Genomic DNA, 19,371 nt, shown 5'->3' on the forward strand with positions numbered 1-19,371 from the left:
GGCGCCCGCAGGGTCACGTGATCCGCTCCGCTACCCGGGCGGCCGCGAAAGTGACACGGCCGGAAGCGCACGGGGAGAGGGGGGAGGTGAAACGCCGGAAGTGGGTTGCAAGGAGGTGAGCAGCAGCTGTGGGAGTGTGAAGTCAGCCCGAATCCGCAGGCTTGGGTAAGAAGTTAAACTCAACCCGCCGAGGAACAGCCTCAGGCCGCGGGCACTGACTGATTAGCAAACATCATGGTCACCATACGGTGAGAGCAAAGACAGAGTTTGGATGGCGCTTTAAAGAGCGGACATTGATGAATCAGTGTAAGGAACTGCAGATGTTGCTTTAAACCGGAGATGGACAAAATGCTGGAGTAACAGCGGGACAGGCAGCATCTCTGGAGAAAAGGAATGGGTGACGTTTCGGGTCGAGACCCTTCTTCAGATGAATCAGTGTCGATTTGAACATATTTGCCTTACCTGTCAGTCTGTGGATGGGTTACTAATATATCCCGGTGTCACAAATTATTTCTGTCATTGAATGATATACTTAGCGTTGAGGTGGGTCCAGGTCTTCATGCTGCCGGAATTCATTCACAATGTACCTCTCACGACCTTCCAGAGAGCTTTAAAGTCGATCACACCTTCTTGGTACAGATATTGTTGCAGGAAACGTGGCGAGTAACCTGTGCTTGTCTTGTTTTTGCAGTGAGCTGTGTTTACCATTGCCCACATAATCTGTTTATTTTCTTTCCCTGGTTGTGGAGCCACTGGAGAAAACTCACCTGATCTTGAATTATTGTCAGGAGATTTTTTTAAAGTCTGATCTGAAAGACCACACCTACAACAGCATAGCATTATCAGTATGTATGTTAAAGTGTCACATAATATTTTGTATACAAATCCCTGGAAAAGGGATTGATTTCATAAATCTGGCTGAGGCAAATGGTTGTGCTACAGAGTAATCTAACGTTTTAAAAAAATAGATAGTCATACAACATCCACCCAACTAACACTATCCTATATCCTTTATCATTGTTAATTTTATTGCATATCTTTAATGCATTTGTTCTATATCTCCCTACATCATCGCCTATATCTCTTGTTTTTCCCTTTCTCCCGACACTCATTTTGAAGAAGGGTCTCGACCCAAAACGCCACATATTTATTCTCTCCAGAGATGCTATCTGACCCGTTGAGTTACTCCAGAAATTTTGTGTCTATCTTCGGTTTTAACTACAGTTCCTTCCTACACATCCACACAAGGTTTGTTCATACTGACCAAATTGCCCCATCAAAGCTAGTCCTCTTCATTCACGTGTGGTCCATATCTCTAAACCTTTCCTGTCCATGTGCCTGTCCCAGTGTTTTTTTTAATGTTTTTTACTTCACATTGTCATATATACTGAGGTGCAGTGAAAAGCCTTTCTGTACCTGCCTCAACTTCCCCTCTGGCAACCCATTCCATATACCCACCACACTCTGAATGAAAATGTTAGCCCTCATGTTCCTATTATATCTTTACCATCTTTAACAAACATAAGGCCTCTAGTTTTTTATTCTACTGTCCTGGGAAACTAGCTCTGTTCATTCACCATATCTTTCCCCTCGTGATTTTATATACCTCACTCTCCTGCACTCCAAGGAATAAAATGCAATCCTACCAATCTCTCCCAAAGCTCAGGCCCTCAAGTTTTGGCAACATCCCTGTAAATCATCTCTGCATCCTTTGCAGCTAAAGGGCATCTTTCCCATAGCAGGGAGACCAAAACTGCAAACAATACTCCCACATGCAGTCTCACCAACCTCTTGTACAACTGTAACATAATGTCCCAACATCAACAGATGTTTGCTCCTGACTTTAAATAAACAAACTAATGGAGGAACACAGTGGGGTCAATCAGCTTCATTGGAAGCAAAGGGATGATCAATGTTTCAGGTTGAGATACTGTATCAGGAATGAGAGTGTAGAAGGAAGATAGCCAGGAAGTGAGAGGTGAGATTGCGGTTAGTGAATGAACCAGGTGACGTGAGGGATGGTGGGCAGATGTACTCAGTTGGAGGAGAGGGAAGTTCTGAAACAGAGGCTGGAGGGTGAAATGGGCTGATGGAACCAGATTTGGGGGGGGGATGGGGAAGGGGGAAGATTGTTTGGATAGGAAATATTTAATGTGTGGGTGAAGGGCAGATTATATCACGTGGGAAAGAGTTACAAACCTAGGTAACGGGGAAGGTAACCCGATACCTCATGCCCCTTGTATTCCTATCCTGCTCCTACCACTCCACTTAGGTTCCTTCCCCCTTTGTTCACTATTTCCATCTCACCCCACCCATTAACGAGATTGGTTATCCTTCCCTACCTAGCTCCATCTGTCTGTCAATCCTCTTGATCATTAACTATCACAGGCACCATCGCCATGTTTAAAAAACATTTGGACAGATAATGGATAGGATAGTTTTATAGGGAAATGGGTCAAACGCAGGCAGATGGGACTAGTGTACATGGGGCACGATGGTCGAAGGGCATGTTTCCATGCTGTATGATTCTATTAACCTAGGGTTTGACTGATCAAACAGAGCCAATTAGTGGTTGAAATCTTTTATTGTGGTTTCCCATTTACTAGAGAAGTATTGAAAATTGTTTGTTTTTTTCTTTTCTTTGCCCAGTATCCCCAGGATTGAATTGTGTTAAAATGCTTCCATATTACTCAAGGAACTGCAGTTCCTCGTCTCTCCACATTGCACACAATGATTTCAGTTATAATTAAACTGCATGCTACAGTTAGAATTGTGTAAAATGCCATAAAATCAGTATCATTAGACTTTCAGTTTGTGTGATCTATAATTTCTTGTTTACCCTTCTCTCCATAAGGTTATGACCCATGCTAAATGTATATTTCGTGAGCACTGACTTCCCTCTAATACTCGTAGGTGATGTAGTCACGTGATGTTCTTAATGGTGTTTTATGTGGTACTTTACCTCCTGTGAGCATTGTTACTGAGGCAAGCCAGGAGCATTTCTTGCTGAGGACATTGATTAACTGTAGTGCTAGCCTTTGTTACCCAGGCTGAACTAAGTCAAGTCAGCCCAGTCAAAATTTTAAATCAATGTGACTCCGTGTTTACGCAACTGAACATTGCACCATCTCACATTTCCCTTTTAGATGTTCAGGGAAAGGCTGGTAATTGACTCAAAATATTTGTCTCAATTGCTCTAGCGTTTATTTCAATAGAATTCAAATGTTGATTTCATTGATTTGAAATTCACCAGTCAATTCCGCAACTACATCAACTATAAGTAGTTTATTAGTAGTATTTTAGTAGTCTCATTAATGTCATATATATCATCAATGAGATGTTAGAATTATTGGTAAAACATATGACCATTTTTTTAATTTTGGCTTGACAACACTGTTAGTTTGGTGTGTAGTTGGTTATAATTAGCCTCATTTCTAACTCTTGTACAGACATGGATTATCAGGGGTACTGATCTATCAGGACTGGAATAATTGAAACTAAGGAAAGACAGCATTTACCCCCCAAAAAATGCATTTCATACACACTGGAAATGTTCTTAAAGGCAAGGTTTAATTGAGTCTGAAGAAGGGTCTCGAACCAAAACATCACCCATTCCTTCTCTCCAGAGTTGCTGCCTGTCTCACTGAGTTACTCCAGCGTTTTGTGTCTACCTTCGATTTAAATCAGCATCTGCAGTTCCTTCCTACACAAGATTCAATTGGATATGGGCCAAACACGGGTAGGTGGTACCAGTGTTGAGTCACACAGTCTTAACAGCGTGGAAACAAGCCCTTTAACCCAACTTGCCCACACTGGCCAACATGTCCCCTCTACAATAGTTCCCACCTACCTTGCCCATTTGGCCCATATCCCTCAAAACCGATCCTATGTATTCCTCTCATGATTCTGTGCACGCCCCTCATCCTCCTGTTTTCCGAGGAATATTGTCCTAGTTTGCTCAACCTCTCCCTATAGCTCAGGCCCTCGAGTCCTGGCAACATCCTTGTAGATTTTCTCTGGAATCTAGTGTAGCTTGGCATTTTAGTCAGCATGGACTAGTTGGGCTGAAGGGCGTGTTTCCATTGCTGTATAACTCTATGACAATAAATGCTGCTTATTTGTTAGATGCAAATCCGCAGTAGTGGTGTAACAGATGTGGCATTAGACCAGAAAGACTGTCCACAATTGCTTCATGCTGCCCCCAAGAGTAGGGGTAATAATTCTGAGAATTATATGGTACAACTTGGAGCAGTAATAATGTTTCCTGAACTGGCAACTTCATGAAAGATAGATAACTTTTTCCCGGTTCACCTTGGGAAATATGAAATAGTGCACAAGATCCTTTATTGATGTCCCAACATACACCCCATTGCACACCCTTTGTGTGGATTGTTATTTTTAAATGGTAGTATTTTTGTACAATTAACATTGCTATAGAGAAAACTTGCGACACAGAATGGCGAGTCATTCAGCACAGAAGAAACAGGCCTTTCAGCCTGACTTGTTCATGCCGAGCAGCATGATAGTTGAGTTGGACCCATCTGCGCATTTGGTTCATATCCCTCTGAACATTTCCTATCCATGTACCTCTCTAAATGTATTCAAATGTTGCCATTGCACCCACCTCTACACCTTACTCTGGCAACTCAGTCAACATAATATACCATCCTCTGCAGGACGAAACTGGAATCCTCTATCCTTGCGAGCATTCATCTTATCGATGCCTCTCATGATTTTGTGCAGCTCAATAAGATGTGCTATGCTCCAGGGGAAAATCCCCAACCTATTAATAATAATAATAAACTGTATTACGGACTCGAGGTCCAGACAAGGGGCAACATTACATAAAAAATGCATTGCATATTATATATCATAAAGTACATATAAAATCTTAGTATATCACTTATAAAAGCATCATAAATTATATATTTTTTAAAACACAATACATAAGTTAAAAATCCAGATCCAAAAATCCTATTCATCATGGTAACATCCCGATGAATCTTTTCTGCATCCTTTCCAGTTTAATGATATAATTCCTGTACACTTACATCTATTGTGGTCTCACCAATATTGTGTACAGCTGTCACAACTCCTGTACTCACTTCCATTACTGATGGAGGCAAGCGTGCCTTCTTTGCCACCATTGGAATACTTGAGTGACTGTTATTTTGGCTATTTTAATTCATCCCCTCCATATTTTTGGGATTCTAATGCATCGTTAGGTCAAACAGCAGATCATTGGAATACCGATTCTGCAGATAACAAGTATGATGCCGTGTAAATACAATACATTTACCCCATTGCAGCTTTTTTCTTGCAGTAATATGATTAGTCTTCCATAAACTGGAATTCCATTAGTGTGGAACTTTCGTATATATTGGGTATCATGGGGTTTTTTCAACCATTAATTATAAAAATATTATAATTATAATCCTCTTTTGTACATTGGTTTCATTAATCTTAAATAATCAAGCTACATAGCATAATGTAGCTCAATTTATATTTTTTTAATTAAAAATGCCAGTGTTTTACTGAACTTACAGGGTTTGTGTTGGCATGGTATTTAAAAATCTTTATGGCTGTGGTGCACAGTAGAGTAACTCAGCAGGTCAGGCAGCATGCCTGGAGAACATGTATAGTTTATATTTTGGGTTGGGACCCTCCCTCAGACTGACTGTTGGGTGGAGGGGAGAGAAAGCTAGAAGAGAGGAGAGGCAGGACAAAGCGTCTCTTCCAGCTTTCTTCCCTCCTACAATCAGTCTGAAGATGTTCCATAATTCTTAAACAATGATGTTGCTGTCATATTAATTAATTTATTACCAGTGCTTCAGTGACTTCAGTTAAATTTGTTGCATGGTGATTATTTATTTTTATGTATTAAGTGGAAACATCTTGTAAAACTCTTGTCATGGATGTGATGAATTTCTGAGAGATTTTGAACTGTTTTTAGACAATATATTCAATCTAAATTCTCTTTTTTTTTGTTCCCCTTCCCCTTGCCTCTTAGATGACTGGAAAGGCACAATGAGTGTAAAGGCATTTGAACTTGTTCCTGTTCTTGAGCGGGATCTGCTGATAGGAGATAAAACTTGGATGACTATTGATTGCATTGAATGTTGTGGGAAGAATCTTTATGTAGGAACAAACGACTGCTTTATCTATCACTTCCTATTGGAAGAAAAGGTATCCACCTCAGGAAGAATTTTGTTTACTCCAATCAAACAACTGCACATGTACCTGGGGATTAAAAAAGCTGTGAATGAACTAAAAGCAGCATCAGCTTTGAACCGGCTGTTGGTTCTATGTGACAATACTGTGACTATATTGCATATGATCAATCTGGAACCAATACCATCAGGAGCTAAAATCAAAGGAGTAACTGCATTTTCTGTAAACGAGAACCCAGTGACTGGAGACCCCTTCTGTGTTGAGGTTTGCACCATTTCACTGAAGCGGAAAACTGTGCAAATATATGCAGTGCATGAAGATCGTGTCCAGCTAATGAAAGAGGTGTCCACACCAGAACAGCCAGTTGCTATAGCTGTGGATGGCTACTTCCTTTGCTTGGCCATGAGCACCCAATACATTATTTTATGTTATAACACCGGAGTTTCACAAAACCTGTTCCCATTCAATAGTGAAGAAAAGCAACCAATTGTAAAACGGATTGGACGAGAGGAATTTTTATTAGCTGGCCCTGGTGCATTGGGTGAGTTTATTATCTGTATGTTTATGTTATTGTCATTTTAATATACAGGGTGATTATTTTTGTAAACTTTATAATGACCTCTATGTATCCCACTTAGAGGATGGACTGTTTAGCCATTCCTTCCAGATTTGAACGAGATGATAAAGATTCTGAAAAGTGCAAATAATTCAACACCACTTGAAAAGATTATGGCTGTATGTGGACATGGGTAGTGAGCAGTTAAGATAGGGTGTTTAGATAAAGTAGCTCTAAGAGAAATATTTAATTCATTCAATATTTCATTTTGTTTCTGTAATGTGTTCCAGTACTCTAAATGAGTTGCATGAGAAAGGAGAGCTTTGTTTATAGGTAGTGAAGGTAAAGACTTGCATGACTATCTAGTACACCAATTCTGTGCCATTGAATCTCGTAAAATTAAGTGTGTTTTGCAGGCTCATAATTGGAAACCTCTACTTTTCTCTTTCATTACGTTAATGTGCTTCATTTCCGATATACAGCCTGATTTCAAAGCTTGAAGATGGCATATGTATTGGTAATGTCCTAATGTTGAGGGGAAAAATAACATGAGCTCAGGAGATTATACGTAAATCACATACGTAATTATTTGAAGGACAAATATCCGTGATCATGGAAATGAAGTTATAGAAATTGTACGAAACTGCGAGTTGTAGAGGATTCAAAATTATGGAGAGATTTGATAAAATAGGGAGAAGCTTCTACTGACGGGAGTGAGGTAACCAGAAAAGACTGACAAAAATAATGCCTGAGCAAGAGCAGTAGATATTGGTTCAGTGAGTAATGTTCTGAAATCCATTGTCTGGAAGGAGATTCAATATTAACTTTAAGAATGCGATTGACCAAGTAGTTAATGGAAAAATTGTGTGGGGCCAAGGAAAAGTAATTGTATTGCCATTTGAAATAATTGACAAGGGTATGTGGCTGAATGGAATTTTGGTCATGCTTTTCACTTTTTAAAAATAAATCCTTTAAAGGATTTCTGAGGTCTTCAAGTTTTACGGGAGAATAATTTCTAACTAGGTTTCTTCTAAAGATTCAATGGTTTTCATTGCTGAATTTCAAAGCTGGAGTTTTATATTTTTATAAAAGTATAATATAACCGTGTAGCTGTTTTGACTTGCATTCGGATTCATCAATTTTAATGACGGTTGTTTGTAGAATTCATATATTTCAAATGAATTGGTCATGAATGTACCATGGCTTGTTCCTCTGTACTATAGAACATTTTCCAATGTTTTATAGACTCAGGATCAGTTCCTGTGGATTGGAGGGTAGCTAATGTTATCCCATTTTTTAAGAAAGGCGGGAGAGAGAAAACGGGGAATTATAGACCATTTAGCCTGACATCGGTGGTGGGGAAGATGCTGGAGTCAATTATAAAAGATGAGATAGCCGCACATTTGGATAGCAGTAACAGGATCGGTCCGAGTCAGCATGGATTTACAAAGGGGAAATCATGCTTGACTAATGTTCTGGAATTTTTTGAAGATGTAACTCGGAAAATTGCGAAAGGAGAGCCAGTGGATGTAGTGTACCAGGACTTTCAGAAAGCATTTGATAAGGTCCCACATAGGAGATTAGTGGGCAAAATTAGGGCACATGGTATTGGGGGTAGAGTGCTGACATGGATAGAGAAGTGGTTGGCAGACAGGAAACAAAGAGTATGGATTAATGGGTCCCTTTCAGAATGGCAGGCAGTGACTAGTGGGGTTCCGCAAGGCTTGGTGCTGGAACCGCAGCTATGTACAATATACATCAATGATTTAGATGAGGGGGATTCAAAGTAACATTAGCAAATTTGCAGATGACACAAAGCTGGGCGGCAGTGTGAACTGTGAGGAGGATGCTATGAGAATGCAGGGTGACTTGGACAGGTTGGGGGAGTAGGCAGATGCATGGCAGATGAAGTTTAATGCGGATAAATGTGAGGTTATCCACTTTGGTAGCAAAAACAGGAAGGCAGATTACTATCTAAATGGCGTCAAGTTGGGAAAAGGGGAAGTACAATGGGATCTGGGGGTACTTGTACATCAGGCTATGGTAAGCAGGTACACAAAAATGCTGGAGAAACTCAGCGAGTGCAGCAGCATCTATGGAGCGAAGGAAATAGGCGACGTTTCGGGCCAAAACCCTTCTTCAGACTGATGGGGGGTGGGGGGGAGAAGGAAGGAAAAGGGGAGGAGGAGGAGCCCGAGGGCGGGGGGATGGGAGGAGACAGCTCGAGTGTTAAGGAAGGGGAGGAGACAGCAAGGGCTAGCAAAATTGGGAAAATTCAATGTTCATGCCAACGGACGCAAGCAACCCAGGCGGAATATGAGGTGCTGTTCCTCCAATTTCCAGTGTTGCTCACTCTGGCAATGGAGGAGACCCAGGACAGAGAAGTCGGATTGGGAATAGGAGGGGGAGTTGAAGTGCTGAGCCACCGGGAGTTCAGGTAGGTTATTGCGGACTGAGTGGAGGTGTTCGGCGAAACGATCGCCCAATCTCCGCTTAGTCTCACCGATGTAAATCAGCTGACATCTAGAGCAGCGGATGCAGGTTGGAGGAGATACAGGTGAACCTTTGTCGCACCTGGAACGACTGCTTGGGTCCTTGAATGGAGTCGAGCGGGGAGGTGAAGGGACAGGTGTTGCATTTCTTGCGGTTGCAACGGAAAGTGCCCGGGGAGGGGGTGGTACGGGAGGGAAGGGAAGAATTGACAAGGGAGTTGCGGAGGGAGCGGTCTTTGTGGAAGGCAAACATGGGGGGAGATGGGAAGATGTGGCGAGTGGTGGGGTCACGTTGGAGGTGGCGGAAATGGCGGAGGATTATTTGTTGTATAAATAAGTAAGCATGCAGGTACAGCAGGCAGTGAAGAAAGCAAATGGCATGTTGGCCTCTATAACAAGAGGAATTGAATATAGGAGCAAAGAGGTCCATCTGCAGTTGTACAGAGCCCTAGTGAGACCACACCTTGAGTATTGTGTGCAGTTTTGGTCCCCTAATTTGAGGAAGGACATTCTTGCTATTGAGGGAGTGCAGCGTAGGTTTACAAGGTTAATTCCCGGGATGGAGGGACTTTCATATGCTGAGAGAATGGAACAGCTGGGCTTGTACACTCTGGGGTTTAGAAGGATGAGAGGATACTCATTGAAACATATAAGATTGTTAAGGGCTTGGACACACTAGAGGCAGGAAACATGTTCCCGATGTTGGGGGAGTCCAGAACCAGGGGCCACAGTTTAAGAATAAGGAGCAAGCCATTTAGAACGGAGACGAGGAAACACTTTTTCTCACAGAGAGTGGTGAGTCTGTGGAATTCTCTGCTTCAGAGGGCAGTGGAGGAAGGTTCTTTGGATGCTTTCAAGAGAGAGCTAGATAGGGCTCTTAAAAATAGCGGAGTCAGGGGATATGGGGAGAAGGCAGGAACGGGGTACTGATTTGTGATGATCAGCCATGATCACATTGAATGGCCAAATGGCCTACTCCTGCACCTATTGTCTATTGTCTACTGTGGCAAAGCTGTCTTTTTCCCGAAGTTCAAAACATTAGTATTCTTTGCAAATATGTATTCTGCTGAAATGGTGATTTAATTATTAGTTTGGACTTTGTGACCATCATTGGTGATGGCAGGTGACCTTGACAGCAGCATCAACAAAATGTACCACCACTATTCAAGAAAGTAGGAAGATAGAAAGCTGTTGCATATGTTCTTATGTGAATACCTGCAACTTCTAGCATGATTTTACTAGATCTTACAGATGTCACTTGCTCTCAGACATCAATTTAACAGTCATGTGAATAAATTGGTTAAACAGCTAATTGCATTGAAGAATTGCCAGCAAACCATGAAGTCATCATCAAGTTTTATAGTTTTATTTAACAGACAATACAATATAATTGGACATGTGCACAGAGGTGTTAGAAATTGTGTTTATTTTTAGGGCCAGAAAGATGATTATGTTCTCAAAGTAGCCTAATGCCAACTTGAAGTCACATTTATACATTGGTGTAATGTTTTTGTGCTGTTGGACAAATCTACAAAGCAGCACAAGCAATGTGGGAACTCGGAATCACTGATAGGATTGTTTAGATTTTCCATGTTTAACTGTATTATTACATTGAACTCTGTTTAATGGAAACAATTTCTAAATACTCTATGGGTTGGAATTATAATTTTTCAGATCAGTATTCCATTCTGTACATCTAGTTGTGTAAAAATTATTGGCTAATGATAAGTATGCACCTCGAACAACATTCTCAGATTCAGATTCAGATTCAAACTTTATTGTCATTGTGCCGTGTACAAGTACAGAGACAACGAAATGCAGTTAGCATTTAGGGGGGGGGGGGGATGACTGGCAATCACCTAGATGCAGAGTTAAGTAGGGTAACAGCCGCGGGGAAGAAGCTGTTCCTAAACCTGCTGGTCCGGCAATGGAGAGACCTGTAGCGCTTCTCCAATGGGAGGAGGGTAAACAGTCTGTGGTTGGGGTGAGAGCAGTCCTTGACGAAACTGCACGCCCTTCGCAGACATCGCTTGTTCTGTACAGACTCAGTGGAGGGGAGTGAGGAACCGGTGATGCATTGGCGCAATTTTCACCACCCTCTGCAGTGCTTTCCGGTCAGAGACAGAGCAGTTGCCATACTATACTGTGATACAGATAGTAAGGATGCTCTCGATGGTGCAGCGGTAGACGTTCACCAAAATCTGAGGAGACAGATGGACTTTCTTTAGTCTCCTCAGGTAGAAGAAACACTGGTGAGCCTTCTTGATCAGTGTTGAGGTATTGTGGGTCCAAGAGAAGTCATCAGAGATGTAGACCCCTAGAAACCTGAAGCTGGAAACACGCTCCACCTCCGTCCCGTTAATATGGATGGGGATGTGCCTGCCACCCCTAGACCTATGCAGATGAAATGAATGGAGGAATATGGATCAAGTGCAGGCAGGTGAGATTTGTTTATCTTGGCATCATGTTCGGGAAAGACATTGTGGGCTGTTCCTGTGCTGTACTGATCTATGTTCTATGATATTTGAGCTTCAGTATTTCACTGAGAAAGGGAATCCTAAATCCCTAAAGGTGTAAGCTAATTATAACCCTGTAAATTATTTCTGAAGCATAGGCTGGAAAGGCAAATAGCAAGATAAAATTATGTTAAATAGACTAAAAAGCAAATTTCTTTCATAAATTTCTCAAAGGCAAGATGTTCTTGACTGGATTTTTTTTTCCAAGTCAAGTCAACTTTATTTGTCACATACACATACAAATGAAAGTGGCAATGCCTGCAGATTGTGTAAAACACGACAGAACAATAGAACAGAACCAGTATTTACATTTAGAAAAAAAAATTAAAACAGACACATCACAATAGTAAATTAGTCCCTGGTGAGATAAGAGTTTACAGGCCTGATGGTCTGTGGGAAGAAACTCCATCTCATCCTCTCTGTTTTCACAGCATGACAGCTGGAGGCGCTTGCCTGACCGTAGCAGCAGGAACAGTCCGTTGCTGTAGGAGTCCCTCATTATGAACCAGAGATATCATTAATTGGTTCTATTGGGTTAGAATTTGTGCATATATATTTATTTTTGTGCCTTAATTAAACTATTTTCCCATTATCGTCAAAACTTTCTGTTGTGGAATCATGCAGTTCCTGTTTGTGCACTGGAGGAAGGAAAGGGGTGGTAGCAAAGGAAAGCAGGGTAACTTAAGTTATCAACAGTATTTTTTTCACTAATTCCCAAAAGACAGGACTTTAAAAAGGCAGTCTGAAGAAGGGTCTCGATCCGAAACGTCACCTATTCCTTCGCTCCATAGATGCTGCCTCATCCGCTGAGCTTCTCCAGCACTTTTGTCTACTTTAAAACAGTCCATTGCTTTAATGGAAAGGAAGTACCATATTTTTTGTAATTGGGGAAATATTAATCTAAGATTCGGAGAATTATCCTACTGGAAAAACTCAGTAGCTCAGGCAGCAAACGTGGACAGAAGAACAGTTAACATTTCAGATTGATGATATTTCAGGATTAAAATATTCCACACTTGGGTAATTAATGAGTGGTTTTGTCAGTCCCTGCCAACACAAATACCACTGGCTAATTAGTTATTTTAATAAAGATTCCAGGAGAACAGTGTGAATATTTGATTCCAAATTCTTGGCTGCTTTAATCTGTTAAAGTATTTTATTTTTACAATTAAAATGTATTTTATTAGTGCAACCTAACATCAAGACTTAATTGATAGATTCTAATGTTGTTGATGCTGTAGACTGCAGGTTACAGATTAATTTATTGTAATTTACACCGGGGTACAAAGACATTCCTTGTTCATAGCTCATGGAGTAAACTATATGCATAATGATAAATACAATAATGGGTGTAAAATTGCAAAATGGTGCATGGCAGTAATTTGAATAGTGCAAAAAATCCAAATACTGTAATAAAATTATCAATGAAATAGAGTTGAGAGTATGTGGCAGCACCTCTGGCAGCACCTTTGCGAGCGCTATGTGATTGGTTTATGAGTTGCATAGTGGTGGGGAAGAAGCTGTTTCTGAACACAGAACATCAGAGATTTCAAGTTCCTGTATCTTCTCTTTGAAGATAGAAGAGAGAAAAGGAAACTGCAAGGGTGACAACATTGATGGCAATATTTCCTTCCTTCCTGATGCAATACACCGAGAAAATGGACAGGATGGAAGAAAACAATAAGCCTGTGATGGACTGGGCTGTGTTCAGCACTCTCCTTACTTTCAGGTGGCTAAGATCACAACAATTGCCATTTCAGGTGAAGATGCATCCAATTAGAATAATTTCTATTGTGCTTCTGTCGAAGTTTGAGAGGATCCTTTTTTAGACATCTGAGAAGATTCCGCATGTCCACATGCTGAGACTTCTCAGGTGCTTAAGGAAGAAAATTAGGGAGATGCTTTCTTGAGCATTACATCAGTGTGAAGGGACCAGGTTAGGTTGCTGGTAGTATGGATGTCTAGGAACCTGATACTATCCACCATCTCTACAGCAGCTTCATCAATGAGGACAGTTTATGTTCATCTCACCTCCACTTCATTAGATCAAGAACCAACTGTTTAGTCTAGCTAGTAATAAGGGCGGGGTTTTGTCCTAACACCAAAACATGAGGTTCACGAGCTGTACTCTTTCCTGTACATTGTCTCATTCTTGTTGTAGGTCCAGCTGGCAACAGTGGTATCATCCACACACTTAAAAATTGATTTGGTGCTCTATTTCACCGCCAAGTCATGGTTGCAGTGGGAATAGAGTAAAAGACTGCGAAAATAACCCTGAAAGGCATCAGTGCTGAGGCTCAAGATGGAGGAAATGTTATGACCAATTCTAACCAACTGAAGTCTGCAGGTCAAGTCAAGGTCCAGAAGTTTAGGGATGAGCTCATTTGGTGTTAAGGTGTTAAAGGCATTGAATAGCATTCTGACAAGGTGAAGGTGATCAAGAGCTAAATGGAGTGCAAGAGAGATACTGTCCATTACCAATCTTTCAAAGGATTTCATTGTGATCAATGTTAAAACTAAGTCATTGAGACGGCTCACTTTTTTTCCTGGGGACTGGAATGATGGAGGTTTCCTTAAAGCAGTTGGAGACAGAAGACTGTGGAATTGAGTCGTTGAAAATGCATGCGAAGACTGTGGCCATGTTAATTAGTGCATGATTTCAGAACCTTCTAGGGACTTCATTTTGACCGGCCACTTTCCAAGGGTTTACCCTGATTGCTGGCACTGGGATGTATTGGAGCCAGCAGGGGATGGAGGGAAATATGCCTTTGTTTGCCTGTAAAAAAGGCGTCAAGGACATTCAGTTATGTTGTTGCAGAGATCGCTTCTAATTTTGACCTATGGCCCCTGACCCCATTTAGGTACTGCCACAGTTGCCTGACATCTACTTAATTGAATTGAGCCTCTATATTGTTTTAGACGTCTCTGTTGACATCCCTGATAGACATGCAGTGACCGTACTGCATATGTTACTGGGCCATCCTTCTTGTAAACCTCTGGTCTAGATTTTAGCAGAGAGTGAATCTCCCTGTTCATCCAAGGTTACTGGTTAGGATAGACCCAAATTGTCTTCATCGCACCGCAGTAGTCAATGATAAAACCAGTCGCGACTGAGGGAAACACATTCAGGCTGCATGAAGTGGCCTTGAATATTTTTCAGTCACTGACTCAAGGTAGCCTTTGACTGTATTACTCCTTTCATTATTGCCTTCGTTTGAATCTCTGTCTGTGAGCCATTAGCGACAGCACTGACAGATGATCAGACTGGCCAAGATGAAGGCAAAGTATGGAGCAATATGTGTATTTGATGGTGACGGTAGTAGTAATTAAAATTTTCTCCAATGGCCACTATTATCAATGATGGGAAATCAATCTGGATTTTTAAAATTTGTGAAGAAATAACTTGGAATCAACTGTTGGAATAGACTTTTTTCTTATTTTTTTTTCAATAATGCATGCAATAACAGATAATTGAATTATTTTAGTGCCTAAAGTAACAATTATTGTATCAGGATTGAGCAACCTGGAATTTGAGAGCCTGGACTGGTTCAGCACTATGGCTTGTCCAGCTTAAATTGACATTTTTATGAATAGAGTGAGAGTGCATGGAATTTTAAAAGGGAAGACCTAACACTAGGCTCAAAATGCTGGAGTAACTCAGTGGATCAGGCAGTATCTCTGGAGAAAAGGAATAGATTACATTTGGCTCAGAATCATTCTACAGGCTGAGGATTCTGAACTGATACGTCCTATTCCATTTCTCCAGAGATGCTGCCTGACTTGCTGAGTTACTTCAGTATTTCGTGTCCATCTGCGGAATAAACCAGCATCAGCAGTTCCTTCCTACCTCTAATAGAAGTTACAGTTGGAGTCAGGGGAATGGGAAAGGATTGAAATACTGTCTGTAATTAAATGTGTGAGTTAACATAGTAATATATTCTCAGTGGTGTAGGTGCTATAATTATGAGCAGGTACTTACCATTCAAGCATCAAATTTGCTGCAAGGCACTAGGGACATGATAATTGCAACATATTAATTACTGTAATTTTCCCTGGCAGGGATGTTTGTGACAGCGGCAGGAATCTCCCAGCGTGCACCCGTTCACTGGTCGGAGAATGTGTTTGGAGCAGCGGTGTGCTTTCCTTATGTGGTAGCTCTGGATGAAGAGTTTGTTACTGTGCATAGCATGCTTGACCAGCAGCAAAAACAGACAATTCCATTCCGAGGTGGCCACATACTGCAAGACTTTGAAGGTAATTTAAATAAGACATCTCCACCTCACGTCCTAGAAAGTAATGACACAAAAGAACCACACTGACCGTGCCAGTCACAAAGGGAGACACGAGGAACTGCAGATGCTGGTTACCAAAAAAGGCACACAAGTGCTGCAGTAACTCAGCGGGTCAGGCAGGATCTTCGGAGAACACGGATAGGTGGTATTTTGAAGGTAGACACAAAATGCTGGAGTAACTCAGCAGGACAGGCAGCATGGTGCACTAGAATGGCTTAGAATGACGGAATTTCTCATTAACTTCCGTGTGCATTGTTCCTGATTCCTAACGGTGGTTGAAATCAGGAATTCTGCATCTCTGGAGCGAAGGAATGGGTGACGTTTCGGGTCGAGGCCCTTCTTCAGGCTGATGTCAGGGGAGGGGGCGGGACAAAGATAGAATGCAGTTGGAGACAGTAAGACTAGTGGGAGAACTGGGAAGGTGAAGGGAATGGAGAGAGAAAGCAAGGGCCATCTGAAGTTAGAGAAGTCAACGTTCATACCGCTGGGGTGTAAACTACTCAAGTGAAATATGAGGTGCTGTTCCTCCAATTTGCATTGGGCCTCACTCTGACAATAGAGGAGGTCCGGGTGGTATTTTGACTCTGGGTTCTTCTTTAGACTGATTGTAGTTGGGGTGGAACAAAGCCCAGCAAGTGATAGATGGATACAGGTGTGGGGAGGTATTAACTGGCAGATGGGAAATAGCAGTTATTTATTTTGTCAAGAACATGCCAATTATACACCACAATTATATTTCAAAATACTATATTCCTGAAGGGTATTATTGCATTACTGATCTTACAAACAAAATGTCCTTCTGTATGGTGATACTCGCAGAGAACAAATACATCCTTTGATCCGACTACACCATATTAGATGTCATCTATATACTTTTAAAACTTGTGTGTGTGTGTCTGTGTGTCTTTATTTGTTTGTTGTTTGTGTCTTTATTTGTTTGTGGGTGTCAGATTTGGCCTTTGATTCCTTGGTCAGCCAAAACCACACGCAAAAACTCAGAGATTTTTTCCATTTCGCTAGACATTTCACTTTTCCATTCGCAAATCCAATTTTCATTAAATTTCGTCGTTTTAATCTACACATTTTTAATGAAATCCTCCCCCCCCCCCGCTCACTCATTTTGTCGCCTCCTGCTGGCCAGCCACCATAACGGCTGCTACCACCGGCTCTCCTACAAAAACTCCAACATTTTTCTTATTTCACTGGCGATTTTCGCTGCTGCCCCCGCCCAGCCAGCACTCCCCCCCCCCCCCCCCCCCCCCCCCCCCCCCCCCCCCCCCCCCCCCCCCCCCCCCCCCAGCTCTCTCGCGCTGGCTCAAGCCAAAGATCGGCTCTTCCACCGCTGCATTTCAACGTGCTCGGAAAAGCAACGGGGGAAGAGCCGATCTTTGGCTTGAGCCAGCGTGACAGAGCCGGCGCGTTAATGGCCTGTCGGCCCGCAGGCGCATTGAGGGCATACGCAGCGTCTCCACGGGCGTACGCCGCGTCTTGACGGCGTATGCCTGGCCCGCAGGCTCACTCGCCATCACACCTGCACTTGGTCTAGTTAATGTTAAAACACTTAAGTGCTTGTGCTATAACACCATGATAAGAGCTCAACCGAGAAAACCAAGCCTAATGCCAAAATCTAAACTAACTATACATACTTATGCTATAGTATAATAACTAACTTCATATTCAGTAATAAGCTATGTTAATAAACACACAAACTGAATGTTTAAACAAGCAACCCAATCCCAGTATCTCAAGGGAATCTAAAATGCCTTTGCACACAATGGGACAGCTAAAACTAGGTGTGGAGATGCCAGTTTATCATTGGGGTATCAAGTGGGCACCTCCCTTCATTGGTGTTTTATTGAGTTAGGCCAACAACACCTTGGGAAGGCTCAATAGTTTGTTCTGACGTCCCAGAACCACCCCCCCCTCAATACCTGCTCTCATCTCCTATGCTACCAGTATGGGACATTGCAGTGGTCTTGCATCTGTGATCAGTGACTGTGTATCTGTGAAGGATACGTATTCGTAAAGGCCAGTGTAGCGCTTGGTGTGCCAGAGGTCTGGGACAGTAATTGTTACCTACCCTACACAGTCACATACAGAATGTTTAGCATGTTAGCTCCAGCATTCTAGTGCATTAATCAGATTTAAAGTAAGTCTTTAGTGCCCCTTATCTATTGAATGAGGAAGCAGAAGTTGCTAGTTAAAGCTTTTGTTTACATCTTTGCAAATGACTAGGATTCTGAGGCAACAGCTGCTTCTGTGCACCCACCCCACCTCAGCTAAACTCCCTGAATGAGCCAGCGATTCAGTTAATTCCCACAATACCACTCAGTCCGAGGCTCCTGAATCTGAAGAAGGGTCCCGACCCTAAATGTCACATATCCATATTATCCCGAGATGCTGCCTGACTCACTCAGTTACTCCAACACTTTGTGCCTTTCTTTGTAATCCAGTATCTGCAGTTTTTTGTTTCTACATTCTGCCTCCTTATAATGCTCTGGCAGCACCTGCCTGACCATTGATCCTAATTATCAACTTGACTCCCATACTTTTTCCTGATAATCTGCATATCATTCTCCAGATTTCCCGTGTGGATCGACCACTTCTCTGCAGTCTTTTCCTTCAGCCCTTCTCATCCTATCCTGTGCCACAGTAAATATAACATTAAAAAATCCCTTTGATGTTATGGTTCTAATGTAATGTCATTTTGTGTAGAGATTGTGCCACATACCTCCTTATTCTTGCACTTGTCAAACTGAGTTATTGAGTGGACATCCCGCTTTACTTCTAATGAAAGAGAAATTTGGATTAATTTAAAATTTAATTGAATTAAATTAAGTTTAAAAACCAAATCTTTCTGAATAGATTAGATCAAATCTAGAATCCCTATTGAATTCCTATCTAAATTTTCTATATTTTCTGCATCTGCTAACCATAGTAAACAGCTCTGAACCAAAATAGATATGTATACAACTGCACATGCTGAAAATCTAAAAACAAAGCCCCCAAAGCTGGAAACACTCAGCAGGTCTGACAGCATTAAAATGAATTCAAAGTATTTACTGCTTTTATTATTAAAGTAAAGCTCTGTTACTGCAAATTAGCAGTTTCTTTCTACTGCATAGTTTGCATTAGTAATGCTCTGAACATACAGTGCCCACAATAATGTTTGGGACAAAGACCCGTCATTTATTTATTTGCCTCTGTGCTCCACAATTTGAGATTTGTAATAGAAAAAAAAAATCACATGTGGTTAAAGAGCACATTGTCAGATTTAATTAAAGGCCATTTTTATACATTTTTGTTTCACCATGTAGCTGTGTTTATACATAGTCCCCCCATTT

The 19,371-nt window shown here is 41.6% G+C and overlaps 1 protein-coding gene across 1 annotated transcript in view; it reads left to right on the forward strand.

The window, feature by feature from the left end:
* The first annotated feature begins 49 nt into the window (after positions 1–49).
* Positions 50–19,371, forward strand: part of tgfbrap1 (transforming growth factor, beta receptor associated protein 1) — a 47,467-nt gene continuing 28,145 nt past the window's right edge. The window contains exons 1-3 of the mRNA XM_055637119.1: positions 50–165; positions 6,011–6,712; positions 15,795–15,989. Of these exons, the coding sequence (XP_055493094.1) occupies positions 6,028–6,712; positions 15,795–15,989 (880 nt within the window). The 5' untranslated portion in view covers positions 50–165; positions 6,011–6,027. The remainder of the gene's footprint in view (positions 166–6,010; positions 6,713–15,794; positions 15,990–19,371) is intronic.

Source organism: Leucoraja erinacea, chromosome 6 (genome assembly GCF_028641065.1).
Source record: "Leucoraja erinacea ecotype New England chromosome 6, Leri_hhj_1, whole genome shotgun sequence".
Taxonomy (NCBI): domain Eukaryota; kingdom Metazoa; phylum Chordata; class Chondrichthyes; order Rajiformes; family Rajidae; genus Leucoraja; species Leucoraja erinaceus.